Genomic DNA, 16,873 nt, shown 5'->3' with positions numbered 1-16,873 from the left:
AATAACCACCCTTTGTTTCCTATCCCTGAGCCAGCTCTTAACCCACCTACACATATTTTCCCCTATCCCCATTGTTCTCATTTTATGTATCAACCTTTTGTGTGGCACCGTATCAAAAGCTTTTGAAAAGTCCATGTACGCCACGTCCACTGCATTCCCTTGGTCCAGTCCGGAACTTACCTCTTCATAAAAGCTTATCAGATTAGTCTGACAGGAGCGGTCCCTTGTAAACCCATGTTGATAGTGGGTCATGAGGTTATTCTTCTCCAGATACTCCAGTATAGTATCTCTTAGAAAACCCTCCAGAATTTTACCCACAGTTGAGGTTAAACTTACTGGCCTATAATTTCCAAGCTCAGTTTTTGTCCCCTTTTTGAATATTGACACCACATTTGCTATACGCCAGTCTTGTGGTACAGACCCTGTTATTATGGAATCTTTAAAGATTAAAAATAATGGTCTATCTATGACTGTGCTTAATTCCTGCAGTACTCGGGGGTGTATCCCATCCGGGCCCGGGGATTTGTCAATTTTAGTGATTTTTAGCCGCCGCCGTCCTGCCTGCTGGGTTAAGCAGGTGACATTTAACTGAGAATTTTTATCCCTGATCATGTTATCCGTCATGGGATTTTCTATCGGCGTACTCAGGAGAAATTGCACAACAAATTTTGGGTCCATTTTCTTCTGATACCCTTGCGAAAATAAAAAGTTTGGGTCTGAAATAAATTTTTTGTGAAAAAAATTAAATGTTCATTTTTTACTTCCAAATTGCTTCAGCTTCTGTGAAGCACCTGAAGGGGTTAATCTTGAATGTGGTTTTGAGTACCTTGAGGGGTGCAGTTTTTAGAATGGTGTCACTTTTGGGTATTTTGGGTTATATTGACTCCACAAAGTCATTTAAAATGTGAGGTGGTCTCTTAAAAAAAAAAAAATTTTTTTTGTAAATTTTGTTGGAAAAATGAGATATCACTGGTCAACTTTTAACCCAGTGCGGTCCCTTGCCTGCTTCAGTACCCGCTAGAGGTCTAGGCTAAGTTAAGGTAGTCCTGAAGATTGTGGTGGCAAACAACCTTGCTCACATCTGAGGTAGGAGGCTACTTTGTCAGGACTGGGCTGGTCCTACTGTAGTTCTCCGATCTGTGCTGCTTCTGGCTCCTTCGTTCTCTTATTACTGCCAAATGCTTTGTAATTTGCAGCACGGGTGATTTTAAGGAACATGAATAGATGTGGATTGGGTAGCATGATCTACGGTTGCCAAAAAGCCAGGGCATTTTCAGCAGACAGAGTGGCTATGAATGACTTTGCGATATGGGTTCTAGTACATTTTTAGAAATAAAACCAAAAGCAAAACACAAAACAAATATCCTGGAATAAAAAAGTAAAAAAATATATTGCAAAAATTGCATGAAGGTAGTAATAATAGTAATAATAAGGGTATTTAGTTAACATAATTTTGGTCAAAATAATGTAGAAGCCATCCCGCCACGTCACGGCAACCCTTGTGGGACAGTCCTAACTCTTGTATTTAAAACCTTTCCACTTGTCAAGTGATGTAAATGTGAACAAGGACAGAGGGACTGAACCACCAGTAATAGTATAGGCCAGACAGGATGGATTTTCCAACTCAGAAACAGGGCGGTCACACCCTTATATGCTGTTTCTGAGTTGGAAAATCCATCCTGTCTGGCCTATACTATTACTGGTGGTTCAGTCCCTCTGTCCTTGTTCACTTGACAAGTGGAAAGGTTTTAAATACAATATTATTACTACCTTCATGCAATTTTTGCAATATATTTTTTTACTTTTTTATTCCAGGATATTTGTTTTGTGTTTTGCTTTTGGTTTTCTCTGTGTAAAGGTCATGTGTTCATATGCAATTACATTTTGCATGCACATTAATTTACTTTTTCTGCTCAGACCCAGTTTCTCATTTTTAGAAATAAATCTGCTTAGAAAAGTCCCTTAGTAATATTTACAGTTATTTGATTTTATTTTAAAGCGCCTAAAGTTTCAAAATAGAAAAAAATGGTTAAAGGGAATTTATCAGTAGGTTTAACCCTCATAAAGCCGTTTATATGGCCATGTAGGTCATCGGAAGCTCAATAAAATGATACCTTGATCTCTATGTTCCAGTGTCTTATTCCAGAGAATTCTAGGCTTTTCTTAATATGTAAATGAGCTGTTAGGATCTATGGGTTCGGACAGAGATCTCACTGAGAATTCGCCTCCAGAGATTATTGTAACTGACAGGGATTGTTACTAGTGTGCGACATGTAGATCCGGAGAGCAGACTGTCAGACATTACAAGTTTTGCATTGGTAACGCTCCCTTTCATTTACAATAATCTCTGGAGGCAGATTCTCTGGGAGTTCTATGTCCGGCACATAGATCAGAACAGCTTATATTAAGAAACTTGTGGATATTTCAGGAATAAAACATCAGATCACAGATATCATGGTATCATTTTATTCCACCTCCTATGACCTACATGCCTATATAGGTGGCTTAGGAGGGTTGATCCCACATACAGATTCCCTTTAATATTTCAAATTAAAAAAATGTTCTTATTCTATTTTTTATATCGTCAAAACTCCAATGACGTCTTGGTCTCGGTATCTCTCCTGGCAGCTGCACTTCTGTACTCAGAACAGGACAGAGATTGCTGCATCGGTAACTGATCAGCATTGTGTTTGAAGGGGGCTGGCTGCTTATTTCAATATTAAAATGAGTCCCCTTCCCTGTCAAAGCCAAAGCATACATAATAGGAGACGCTTAGCTTTACATACAGTACTGATTGCTCTATAAATCTTCATATAGATGAGTACTACTGTTTAGGACAGCCTGTATCCTGATTGTGGCAGCCAGTAGCCTGTGACTCAACAGACCATAACTACTTGTACTAATAGGCCTCTGAGCAGCCACTGATTTATTGATTTCCTTTTGGATTGGCAGTTTTCTGCACACACTGTGCATAGGCAGAAAGCTGCCAATCACTGGTGGGGGTGGGTTTATAGGGAGCTCATGAATAAGGAGGACTATATGGCAGCAGGTTTACTATTCCCTTGGTGAATCGCCTGCTGGTAAATCAGTGATTTGATCAAAACAGGAAGCAGCCCAGTAAGTGACACATTTCTGGAATCAGGGTCTCTGTCTCTGCATTATGCTGCTCTCAGATTAGGTGGCAAAATCCTGGTGAGCTCTAAGTCTCCCTGCCTATCAATCAGACAGCAATGATTACTTAGTTATAAGGATGTAATCATTGACGCGTGTATATGATCTACAGGATGTCTTGTTTATTGTAAATGTGCTTATGTTCTCGCTTGAGCCTGACATCACTCTTTTTATTACAATGGGGATATTTACTGTGCATAACTAGTGAGGGGATGCCATAATACAGAGATTCCTGACATTTTCACTCTTCATCTGCTCTGTAATGTACATGGCGACTTTGCTGATCTTGGTAAATATTGTCTTCAGAGTATTTAGAAGGTTAAATCTGCTCAAAAAGCAACTAATATGTAACTGGAGGTGAAAAAAATACCTTGTCTATGTAATATTATTTAATTTAAAAATTACACTATCAGGTGAAGACTGACTGCCTGGGCTGGTAGGCATGGTCTATGCCTGAGAGAAGCCCTCATACACAGACAACACCTAGAAAGTTCTGTTTTTCCTATGAAGAGTGCTGAATCCAATACTTCCAAGTCATAAGTTCAGATAGGTAAATGGTAAAGTTCCTTCTCCTTCCCTCTAGGGGGCGCTCACTGCATACTGATTTATATAGCTCACTTTCATTTTAATGGGGACATTATGCTCCCCCTAGTGGTGATTACAGTTTACAAGAATTATTATTTACCGTAAATAACAGAGTCTTGGAGAAGGGAAACAGGGGTTCTTTATGAGAAAAACTAATAGAACAGTCTATAAACAAACTATCAGAATTTGAGAATGAGGATAATTAATATTTACATGTAGCTGAACAGTGGGCCGGCAGAGTCAATATTACTGGTGGTCCCTAGTACGGACTGGGACTGAAATTCAGCCTTGGCATTTGAAATCACACAGAGGCCCATGCTGTCTAAGTTCCCAAGCACCAGATGGGATATATTACTAATATTACCCTGGAAGAAGGACAGCAAGATTTACTACAAGACCAATATTTCTAATGATACCTGTGGTCTGCTGGGGTAAATGATGGAGTCAGCGACTTTGTGTTCCATCACAACTCTTAACAGTATGGGTGTCCTGAGAACACAGATTCTGTTAACAACGTAGTAGACAAGGCGGCCCATGACCAGACAGGCCCTTCTGGCATTTGCCAGAATTGCCAGATGGCCAGTCCGGCCCTGGGTGGACCCTTTGCAGCCCAGTCCTACACTGATCAGGTCTATCCAATCGAAGAGGTGGAGATGCTACAGAGTCATATCAATGTGTTCTCACCTAATTTCCACTTTTGATAGCTTGATAATTATTGTTCCTGAGGAAAGGGAAAAATCATCATAAACCATTTGACCATTTTCTGGGATATCAAACCATGTCTGGTTAGAACAGCTGGACTTGATTCTGCTGTGTAGCCACCTCCTTGACTAGATTGACTTTGATAGCATACATCACAAGAGTACAAGTAAATGAGATATAAGGACACCTTCTAAAACGGTAGATGGAGAACTGTCAGGTAGTGGTGGGCCTTTGAGGTGCAAAAACCTTTTCTTTTGAGCCTCAGGGCCTCAAACCAAGAATAGATTCATTTTTCTAAACCTTAAAGAGGCTACTGAGGTGCTCCTAAGGAACTTGGGTCACAGGTGGACTCAAACAGAAAAGGGGCCCTTTGAAGTCCACCATAATGCATAATTACACCTGCTTTGGGGTTCAAAATGGACCTCCTTACCTTGGTGGGTTTATTATTTTAGAGGGACAGAAGTTCAACTTTTTCAGCTAATAACCTGAGACGTGATCAGAGCCTCTTGTCCCAGTGAATATCTTGTCTTTCTAGATCTGTGTCTGTGTGAGGAGCTCTCCACTCGTTATTACAGTAAGCACACAGTCAATCACCACCATCAACAAAGGTGTTGATGTTGACACAAAACAGCATGTGACCGAGTGCAAGCAAATAAGTGCGGTATCTGTGGAGATCTGTGCTTAACTCCTGTGTTGTGTCACCTGGCTGCTCCGCGCCGTGAGAGCTCTTCTCATTACAGTCCACTTTCCCATACACAGAGAGGATACAGTCTGCACACTGGCTGCATTGGTTATGTTTCTCATACTACAAGGGCAAAATGACCCAATAATTCAGTGGGACTAATACACTTCCGGCTACCCAATGTGATTTCCTTGTAGAATCCACCCAGAATCCACGTAAGTAAGCGACATATCACTTTTTCTACGGCGCAGGGTTTAAATGCATGTAAATCAATGGCTATAATGCAGATTTTGAAGCAGAATGTGTATTAAAATAAATGTAACATTCACTTTGTGTTAAGTTTCAGGAGTGGCACTGCTCTTGGATTTCTCCCTTATAGATGCATTGTTATGTAGTTCTCATATGTAGATAACTACACATTTCTTGTATTAGAACCAAACGCTATCACTTTCGTTCTAATATTTAGGACATTATATGTATTGATGATTTCTCATTGTTTTTCAGAAGCAGCCCCATAATGCGGATTCAGGACTTTGCTGAGCAGCTGCAGCATGCGAGTGAGGTAAGAACAGATCTGACTGTATATTCTAACTTGTAACACCCCAGACCCATTGATTGTGTGTGTGTGTGTGTGTGATTGATGAGATGAAACTTTGGCATGGAGTCAGACATTTTCCCTGTAGATTGCTTTTATAGAACGTCAGCCATTCCTAGTACCTCATTATTTATGATTTATCACAGAATGACCTAGAAGTGCTTTTCATAGAGACTGCAAATCATTGAGAAGGTTGCTACATGATCATTTTTCAGGGCCGGCGTCACCACCGGGCACACCCAGGCATGTGCCAGGACCAGGATGAATGGGGGGCCCACTTGGCATCAGGGACATTGGCATGCTATGGAGCCCGTGAGTCAGGGGAGCCTGGTGCCAGCGCTGTAATCGGGCCCCACTCAAATACTCACCTCTCCTTATTCCCCGCAGCTCCAGTGTCTTCAGCATCACCATCTTCTGACTGTGACGTTTCAGGGAAGAGGGCGCAATGACGTCAGTACAGCACGCCCTCTCTGAGCAGTGCAAAGAGTCAAAAGATGCTGAAGAAACTGGACCTGCGGATAGGTGAGTATTTGATTTTTTTTATTTTATTTCTTATGTATGGAGTATTATGTGGGGCCCCATTATACTGTATGGAGCATTATATGTGGCCCATTATACTGTATGGAGCATTATATGTGGCCTATTATAATGTATGAAGCATTATATGTGCCCATTATACTGTAATGAACATTATATGGGGCCCATTATACTGTATGGAGCAATATATGGGGCCCATTATACTGTGTGCAGCAATATATGGAGCCCATAATATTGTATGGAGCAATATATGGGGCCCATTATACTGTATGGAGCAATATATGGGGCCCATTATACTGTGTGCAGCAATATATGGAGCCCATAATACTGTATGGAGCAATATATGGGGCCCATTATACTGTATGGAGCAATATATGGGGCCCATAATACTGTATGGCGCAACATATGGGGCCCATTATACTGTATGGAGCAATATATGGGGCCCATAATACTGTATGGAGTAATATTTGGGCCCATTATACTGTAAGGAGCAATATATGGGACCATTACATACTGTATGGAGCAGTATATGTGGGCATTGTACTGTAGAGAGCAATATATGTGGGCATTATATTGTATGGAGGACTATATGGTGATCATAATTCTGTATAGAGGACTGTGTGGTGCCCATAATACTGTGTGGAGGACTATGTGGTGCCCTTAATACTGTACAGAGGACTATACTGCCCCATCTAAAATGATAAGTTTGTGGTCACTCTGTGTGCTTTGCTCTGTGAGGATTCGCCGGTTTCTGAGCTATTGTAGCATTTACAGTAGATATCACTCATGTAATGTAAGAAATCTTTGGCATTGTTCTATACCTATATTTCTTATCTGAGCATCATGAATTGTGGTATGTGCTAAAGGGGCCCGCTGAGACTCTTTCGCGCGGGGCCAACTTAAACCTGGAGCTGGCCCTGATCATTTTGACCCCTGTCAGACCAAGAGTTTATCAGGATAATTTCCCATAATATATAATTTATTATCTATGCAGCAATCATATAATTCTTTTATGAATGCAATTATTAAAGTCTAGTGATACATTTTTTAAGAACTTCTGGTCGAAACGTGCTGGTTTTGTCAGCTGAGCTGTCATATTTATGTTCCTGAGATAAAGTTGAAGATTTTAGTCCACTCACGGAGTGCCAGATATGTTTTCACCCTCGTGATTGTCTCTCACACTTTGCACTTCTTTTACACATTGTGTACTTATTTTAATGCAGTTTGACCTCTTTTTTAACTTTTCTTTAACCTCCATCTTGATTCCCAGCTTTCACCCTATATTTTATTACTGTGTGTTTTGCTAAGCCCGTGCATATCATGCCAGCGAGTATAGCCAGTATCTGTTTGCTGTGGTTATACTGTGATTATCCTCCCCTCTATATTCTCTGAAATGGGCTAATAAATTATAATACAATCATGGAGGCTAAACAGTTATCATCTACAGTATACTGTAATTGTGTGAAAGGAGCCATGCAATCATCATCAGTAACGGTGATATAATTTCCTATTGCACATGTGAAGATCTTCATTGGCACAATCTATCAAATTCATCCTACAGAGCAGTTCTGGTGACCGAGATGATGACCTGCCTCCAGAAAACATAAAAGCATGTAATTCACATGGGTTCATCGTGTGATTTCCTGATCCAACTGGAGAGACATATAACATGAATTTATACAAAGAAAGGATCAACTAAATAAGATAATACTGGCTGAATTACGGTATATGAATTATACTGGAGTGCTACTTTAAACTATTATAGATAATTTGTTTTTATCTGGTAAATTTATGTTAGTATGATTAATGCAAATTTTCCAAAAATTAGAAGTGGTCTTTACCACCATATGCCAGCGTGCAGCGTTTTTCTCTTTAAAAAGTGTGACATACTCTATGAATTGCCGCATGTACAGAGATATTTTCCCCTGGCCTAGACGCATTGTTTGTCATTTTTTGTCCTTCCCAGGGGTGAATTTTCTGTTAGGCACAAAAGACATTAATATTTCATTTATCTTCCAGCTGTTTGTATAGTAAAGTTAACATTGAATTAGAAGTCCCGTGAGCTGATTTCGGGGATATTGAAGGTTTACTGTGTTTCTAAGAGCAGCTTGTAGGTAAGGTTACATTCACACATTCGTGTGACACATTCTAGGGCTGTAGAGTTTTAATTTGGACCCATAAAGTTTCATTGATCCATATAGGCGTCAGTTGGAAAAATGGGTGAGTGAGATTCAGAGCAAGTTCTGCTCTCACCCATTTTGTGGATCGGTGTCGATCATTAAAGTCTATCCGCATCCATTTATAAAGTGCGAAGCACAGAACACACATTTTGTACATCCGTTTTTCCTAACAAGTTTCCTATTTAATTAACACTTTTAAGAGTCAATGGATAAAAAAGTGCAGCCAGTCTCCCTGCCTCGGTGAGAAAAGGTAAAAGTAAGTAAAAGGGCACCATCGAAATAATGGGACCGTTTGTCTCAGATGAAAACACTCATACAGATATGTGTTGTGAACTCCCTTGCTCGGATTTCTGAGCCGAAGTTCCCTCTGCTCCCTCTGGTGGTTACTGAGAGTAGTGGAGCTGGCCAGGTGGATGGAGGTTCTCCACCTGACGATGATAATTGGGAATCTTGGATTGCTGGCTGGGAGCATATAATGGAGCGGGCTTCTCTTGAAGGTTGCTGGTGATTTTTTCCTCTGTGTGCATTTGGAGCTCTTTTGTCCCCTGCCTGATCTGCATGTTCAGATAATGCTAGTTTCACATTTGCGCTTTATAGCGCTGCGACGGCCTGCGCACGGCCGCCGCTAAGCCCAGCCCCCTCCCGACTCCCTGCCCGCCCCATCCGGTCATCGCTTCCTACTGGCACACATTGGCGCTTGCGATCTGCGCTCCCTATCTTTAGCATAGGGTGCGCAGATCGTGCGCTGGCCGTGCGCTAGCAGGATGTTGCTGTGCGCTGCGCACTTTTGAAGGTGCGCCCATGTGCGCCGAACGCAGCATGTTGCACGGCAAAATCCTGCTAGCGCACAGCCAGCGCACGATATGCGCACCCTATGCTAAAGATAGGGTGCGCAGATCGAAAGCGCCCATGTGCGCCAGTAGGAGGCGATGACCGGATGGGGCGGGCAGGGAGCCGGGAGGGGGCGGGGCTTAGCGGCGGCCGTGCGCAGGCCGTCGCAGCGCTATAAAGCGCAAATGTGAAACTAGCCTAAATGATTCTTTTGCTAATCCTTTGCATCTAATCTGGTTGTGTCTTTTTTTGCCTTCTGTTTTGCTGTTAGGGTTCAGCGTTCTCCCTGCTTGAGGCAGTGCTGGGCCCTGCTTCATATGTTGCAGCTTGTCCAGTCCCCTGTTATGTTAGTATCTTTTTGCTTGCTGCCAGTTTATACCAGAGTGCTGATCTAGCGGGGGTGAGATTGTGTGATCTCAGGTTTTTTTGTATATCAGAAGTGTTGGCCTTTTTCAGGGTATTGTGCGTGATTCCAGACAGTATCTTTTTCTGTCCTGTCTTGTCTAGACAGCTTGATCCCCACCATTTGCTCAGTCTGTTCTCTGCCTGTGTTGTGTCTCATCTTGTGTCACCGACAATATATGTTTGGGGGCTGTCTATTCCTTTGGGGATCTGCTCCGGGGCAGTTTAGATTTCATCTTTCTGTCTTTAGGCTTAGTTAGTCCTCCTGCTGTGACGAAGCATCTAGGCCATCTTAGGAACGCTCCACGGCTACTGCTAGTTGTGCGGATAGGATCAGGGGTCTGCAATCCGCTTAGTTACCAACCTCTCTGGTCTTCTGGTGGCTTAGCCTGTTCCTGCCATCCTCCTCTGTGACCCATGCATAACAGAATCACCAGCCTAACTGCAGACTCTAGGGTACTAAAAAGAAGGAAAGAATTGTAAAGAGGAAAAAAAAAAGTGTCAATTTTTTTTTTATATATTTTTTTCCTCTTTTTCTCTGGGGCCGTAGGAGGATTTTTTTCTTTAATGGAGACTAAGCAATTATCCAATCGTGTTGAGCAGCTCGCTGCTGAAGTGCGGGGAATTTCTGCCTATCTTGCTCAATCATCTGCTGTAGAACCAAAGATCCTACTCCTGATGTGTTTTCTGGGGATCTGTCTAAATTTTTGAATTTCAAGAGTAACTGTAAACTATTTCTTGCCTTGAAGCCTAATTCATCGGGGAGCTTGGTGCAGCAGGATAAACTCACTGATGCGCGGCGATCCCCAGGATTGGGCTTTTTCTCTGACACCTGGAGATCCTATTCTGGCTAATGTGGATGCGTTTTTTCAGGCCCTGGGGTTGTTATATGATGAACCTATTACTATTGATCAAGCTGAGAAGACCTTATTGGCATTGAACCAGGGTCAGGATGCTGCGGAGTTATACTGCCAGAAGTTTCGAAAGTAGGTGGTCCTTAATAAATTGAATGATGATGCCCTAGCAGCTCTCTTTCGGAAAGGTCTGGCAGAAACCGTAAAAGATGTTATGGTGGGATTTCCTGTCCCCTCTGGTCTTAACGACTCCATGTCATTAGCCATTCAAATTGATCGACGTTTACGTGAACATAGAAATACACGAGAGGTGGTGCTGCCTTTTGAAAAAACTTCTGAACCCATGCAATGTGATAGGGTTCTGTCTAGGACGCAATGTCAAAGAATTTAGAAGGCGTAATAAGTTATGCTTCTTTTGTGGGGACGCCTCTCATGTTATTTCTGTCTGCCCTAAATGAGAAAAACGTTTTGCTCACGCATTTGCGTTGGGCAGTGTACAGCCTAAGTTCCTTTTGGTGGTTACCTTGATCTGCTCCTTGTCTACTTTTTATGTTAAGGCCTTTGTGGATTCAGGAGCAGCTTTGAATCTGATGGATCTTGACTTTGCCAAGCGTTGTGGTTTTCCCATGGTGCCCCTGAGAACCTCTATTCCCTTGAGGGGGATTGATGCTACCCCTTTGGCGGAGAATAAACCCCAGTTTTGGACCCAGGTGGTAATGCGGGTCGCCCCGGACCATCAAGAGAATTGTAAATTTTTGGTGTTGCACAATTTACATGATGCTATTGTACTGGGTTTTCCTTGGTTGCAAACCCATAATCCTGTTTTAGATTGGAAATCTCTGTCTGTGGTGAGTTGGGGTTGTCAATGTGTTCTTAGTGACACTCCTGTTTTCTCCACCTTTCCCCAGTCTCAAGACGTTCCTGACTATTTGGCTGATTTTTCTGATGTATTTAGTGAGAGTAAGTCTGTGTCTTTGCCTCCTCATTGGAGTGATGACTGCGCAATTGAGTTAATGCCCGGTTGTAAATTTCCCAAGGGTCGCCTTTTCAACTTATCTGTACCTGAACATGATGCTATGCGATCTTATATCAAGTAATCATCTGAGAAGGGTTATATCATACCATCCTCTTCGCCTTTGGGTGCTGGTTTTTTCTTTGTGGCCAAAAAAGATGGCTCATTTAGGCCATGTATTGACTATCGTTCCCTTAACAAGATCACTGTTAAATATCAGTACCCGTTACCTCTGATTTATTTTCCAGAGTTAAAAGTGCTTGTTGGTTTACCAAACTTGACCTCAGGGGGGCGTATAATCTTATTCGCATCAAGCACGGGGATGAATGGAAGACGGCGTTTAAAGGGCCTGTCACACTAAGCGATATCGCTAGCAATATCGCTATAACGTCACTGGTTTTTGTGACGCTATAGCGATATTGCTAGCGATATCGCTATGTCTGATACTTACCTCCGAACACTCCCCCGCTGGTTATCGCTGATCGCGTGAGAATGTCCTGGATCGTTTCTCATTGTCAGCTTCCTGCTGGGCTCCCTGCTGGCGCCGACAAGCGATGCGTGGACGCGGGCGGGAGGACGTCAGGATTGCCTCGTCTGACAGGTAAGTAGCGACCCCTGCTATGTCGCTGGTGAGATCTGCCTGTGTGGCAGCTCACTAGCAACCACTTAGCGATGCACCAGCGATCCTGACCGCGTCATATCGCTGGTCGGGATCGCTGGTGCATCGCTAAGTGTGACAGTACCTTAATACTCCGAAGGGACATTTTGAGTACCTGGTGAGGCCTTTTGGGCTCACTAATGCCCCTTCCGTCTTCCAATCTTTTATGAAAGATATTTTCCGGGACCTTGTGGATAAGTTTTTGATCATTTATCTGGTTGATATTTTGATTTTTTCCAGTGATTGGGATTCTCATGTGGAACATGTCCGGACTGTGTTCCGAATTTTGAGGGAAAATACTCTGTATGTTAAGGGATCGAAATGTCTTTTTCGTGTACAGAGGATTTCGTTTTTGGGATTCATTTTGTCCCCGTCTGCTATTGAAATGGACCCGGCCAAGGTGCAGGCCATTTATGATTGGGTTCAGCCCACTTCTCTGAAGGCTCTTCAGAAGTTTTTGGGTTTTCCTAATTTCTACCGTAAATTTATAAGTAATTTTTCTGGTATTGTTAAACCTTTGACGGATTTGACCAAAAAGGGCGCTGATGTGGTAAATTGGTCTCCAGAGGCAGTCTTGGCATTTCAGGAGCTTAAGCAGAGATTCGCTTCTGCTCCGATTCTTCGGCAACCTGATGTTTCACTCCCATTTCAGGTGGAAATAGATGCTTCTGAGATTGGTGCAGGAGCCATTTTGTCTCAAAGAGATCCGGTAACCTCCAAGATGAATCCCTGTGCCTTCTTTTCTCGAAAATTTTCTCCATCTGAACGTAACTATGGCGTGGGGAATCGGGAATTATTGGCCATGAAGTGGGCATTTGAAGAGTGGAGACATTGGTTGGAGGGAGCCAGACATCAAGTTGTCCTCACCGATCACAAGAATTTGATTTATCTTGAATCAGCCAATTGCTTGAATCCTAGACAGGCAAGGTGGGCCTTGTTTTTCACACGTTTTAATTTTGTGGTCTCCTCTCTTCCGGGCACTAAGAATGTTAAGGCGGACGCCCTTTCTAGGAGTTTCTTTGTGGATTCTCTTGACGTGACCGAGCCTACGACCATTCTAAATGAGGGTGTAGTTCTTTCCGCCATCTCTCCTCACTCTCTGTGATAGATTTTCTAAGATGGTCCATCTTGTACCACTCCCAAAGTTGCCATCTTCTTCTGAGTTGGTACCCTTGCTTTTACAACAAGTGGTTCGTTTGCACGGGATTCCTGAGAACATTGTGTCGGACAGAGGGGTCCAGTTTGTTTCCAGATTTTGGAGGGCTTTTTGTTCCAAACTAGGAATTCAGTTGTCTTTCTCCTCTGCATTTCATCCTCAGACCAATGGGCAGACTGACAGAACAAACCAGATGTTGGAGTCCTATTTGAGATGTTTCATATCTGCTGATCAGGATGATGGGGTCTCATTTTTGCCCTTGGCCGAATTTGCGCTAAACAATAGGGCTAGCTCTGCCACTTTGATGTCTCCTTTCTTTTGTAACTTTGGGTTTCATCCCCGATTTTCTTAGGGGCAGGTAGAAGCTTCTGCCTGCCCAGGTGTGGATTCTGTGGTAGAGAGAATGCAGCAGATTTGGGACCAAGTAGTGGATAAGCTGTCCCACTCTCAGGAAAAGGCCCAACGGTTTTCCAACCTGCAAAGGACCATTGGTGCCGGTTTAATGTGGGTGATATGGTTTGGTTGTCCTCAAAAAATATTCCCATGAAGGTTGCATCTCCAAAATTCAAGTCAAGGTTTATTGGACCTTATAAGATTTTGGAAATCCTTAACCCTGTTTCTTTTCGTTTGGCTCTTCCAGTTACGTTTAAGATTCATAACGTCTTTCATAAATCTTTGTTGAAAAGGTTTGTGGAGCCAGTCGTTCCCATGGCAGCGCCCCCTGACCCTGTACTGGTTAAGGGTAATTTGGAGTATGAGGTAGAGAAGATATTGGATTCTCGTCTGGCTAGACGGAGGCTTCAGTACTTGGTCAAATGGAAGGTTTATGGCCAGGAGGATAATTCTTGGGTCTCTGCTTCTGACATCCATGCCAAGAGATTGATTTGTGTCTTTCACCGGGCCCATCCTGATCGGCCTGGTGGCGTGGATGAGGGTTCGGTGAACTCCTTTGCTCGGATTTCTGAGCTGAAGCTCCCTTTGCTCCCTCTGGTGTTTACTGAGAGTAGTGGAGGTGGATGGAGGTTCTCCACCTGATGATGTTAATTGGGAATCTGGGATTGCTGGCTGGGAGCATATAATGGAGCTGGCTGCTCTTGAAGGTTGCTGGTGATTTTTTTCCTCTGTGTGCATTTGGAGCTCTTTTGTCCCCTGCCTGATCTGCATGTTCAGCTAAGTGATTCTTTTGCTAATCCTTTGCATCTAATCTGGTTGTGTCTTTTTTTGCTTTCTGTTTTGCTGTTAGGGTTCAGCGTGCTCCCTGCTGGGGGCAGGGCTAGGTCCTGCTTCATATGTTGCAGCTTGTTCAGTCCCCTGTTATGTTAGTATCTTTTTGCTTGCTGCCAGTTTATACCAGAGTGCTGATCTAGCGGGGGTGAGATCGTGTGATCTCAGGTTTTTTTGTATATCAGAAGTGTTGGCCTTTTTCAGGGTTTTGTGCGTGATTGCAGACAGTATCTTTTTCTGTCCTGTCTAGACAGCTTGGGCCACACCGTTTGCTCAGTCTGTTCTATGCCTGTGTTTGTGTCTCATCTTGTCTCACCGACAATATATGTTTGGGGACTGTCTATTCATTTGGGGATCTGCTTTCAGCTTTCTGTCTTTAGACTTAGTTAGTCCTCCGGCTGTGACGAAGCGTCTAGGGCATCATAGGAACGCTCGGCTACTGCTAGTTGTCCGGATAGGATCAGGGGTCTGCAATCCGCTTAGTTACCAACCTCTCTGGTCTTCTGGTGACTTAGCCTGTTCCTGCCATCCTCCTCGGTGACCCATTCGTAACAGATATGTGAATGTAGCCTAAGCCAAAGACATACTGATAGGAAAGTTAGATTGTGAGCCCCATCGGGGACAGTGATGAAAATTTGTGCAAACTGTAAAGCGCTGCGGAATATATTAGCGCTATATAAAAAAAATAAGGAATAAAGAAGAAGATAAGGGGCAAGTCTGAATATTGTTTTTTTGCAGTGGAAGTAAGTTCAATATTCCCCATTATTATCTTTTAAGAAATGAGGCTCCTTGTACATTTTTTTTATTGGAGAGGTCTCAGAAATGTAGCCAGCAGGTTTGTAATCATTGATTCTGACAGTCCAGGTCAAACATTTTAAGGGATTGTTCAACTAAAAATAAATGGAAGGAAACTGTAAAATAAAAAGATAGGTAAACTCACTGCCTGAAATTCCTCGAGGGCAAGGTGGTCTTCACCTGGGCAGGAATTAATGACGACATGTTCTGTGGCCCCATATGGTCTGACAAATGATCAGATGCTTGTGCTTCGAATGCTGGTCTAGTCGGCTGACTGCTGCAGCCAATTACCGGTCTCTGCAGTCAGGTGATGGAAGAACAGGACCTCATTGCTTCTTATTCTATTTGAGACCACCGGAAGCCACCTGCACTGGAGAGAGGGGCATAAGTATGCCTTCTTTTATTATTTCAGAACATTCCCTTCCTTAAAAGGGTTGTCCATTACTTGGACAATCCCTTCTGAATCCCTGTTTATCCCAATAAAATAATAACACCTATACTTGCCTCTAGTGCCGGTGACGTTCCAGTTGTATCGACACCGGTTCTCCTGGGGAGCACGTAACATTATGTCATGTGGTCCATGAAGCCAATCAGCGGTGGCTTCATTCTCTCCGCCTTGGGCTAAATCAAGACTTCCGGAGGAAGTCAGAGCTGCTGCTTGTCTCTCTCTTCTTCCGGAAGTCACTTACATCCATAAGTGTCAAGAGTGAAGCCAGAGCTGATTGGCCCCAGGGATAGCATGACATAACAATGTCACGGAAGCCCTGGGAGAGCTAGTGTCAACACCTCTGGAACAGTGCCTGCATTGGAGGTGAGCAAAGGTGTTATTATTTTACAGGGGAGAAAGATAAAGATTCACGTAGTGGACAGCCCCTTTAAAGAAAGTGTGTTGGACCATCCCTTTGTAAGGGATAGTCCATTGATTCCCAGTCTCCTGTTTTTGTCACTGTCAATGGCAGGATATTAAGCATAGACAGAAGGTGTGATAAAGAGCAATTTACTGCTGCGCTTGCCCTGTATATGTCAGTGCTTCTGCATAATGTATTACAGTGAGGTTTTCTGCTGATCTGTGGAAAACAGCATTACACTGGCTCCTGCGGTGGCCTCCTGCGCTGGTGATCACAGCCCTTTTATCTAGTATTATGTCTGGAGAGAGCAAACATACTGTATAACTTCTGTAAGTACCTACATATCAACACTGGGCTTGTTTCATGCTGATTTCCTGTGACCACTGTGGTCTGACAGCAATTATTTACGGATGCAAAAGTCCTTAAGCGATAATAAGCCCATAAGGCGGCACTCCAACAGATTTTTCTTAGCTTATATATAGCAGCATAGGTTAATATTGGTTTCTTGTGTGTTCATACTTATGAAACTTCGTTGAGTCCTTGGAAATATATTTGACAATTTGTATAATTATAGATATTGTACAGTTTGTTTTTGTTGATGTTCCACTTTTGGGTTACCTGTCATTTTGGTTCTTTTTTCC

The 16,873-nt window shown here is 43.0% G+C and overlaps 1 protein-coding gene across 8 annotated transcripts in view; it reads left to right on the top strand.

The window, feature by feature from the left end:
- FAM13C (family with sequence similarity 13 member C) overlaps window positions 1-16,873 on the top strand; it is a 193,232-nt gene that overhangs the window by 120,915 nt on the left and 55,444 nt on the right. For all 8 annotated transcript variants that reach the window (XM_073548262.1, XM_073548264.1, XM_073548260.1 and 5 more), the window contains one exon: window positions 5,645-5,702. In XM_073548262.1, coding sequence (XP_073404363.1) covers window positions 5,645-5,702 — 58 coding nt within the window. The remainder of the gene's footprint in view (window positions 1-5,644; window positions 5,703-16,873) is intronic.

Source organism: Dendrobates tinctorius, unplaced genomic scaffold (genome assembly GCF_039654945.1).
Source record: "Dendrobates tinctorius isolate UK_male_01 unplaced genomic scaffold, ASM3965494v1 ptg000156l, whole genome shotgun sequence".
Taxonomy (NCBI): Eukaryota; Metazoa; Chordata; class Amphibia; order Anura; family Dendrobatidae; genus Dendrobates; species Dendrobates tinctorius.
This window is presented reverse-complemented; position numbering and strand designations above follow the sequence as displayed.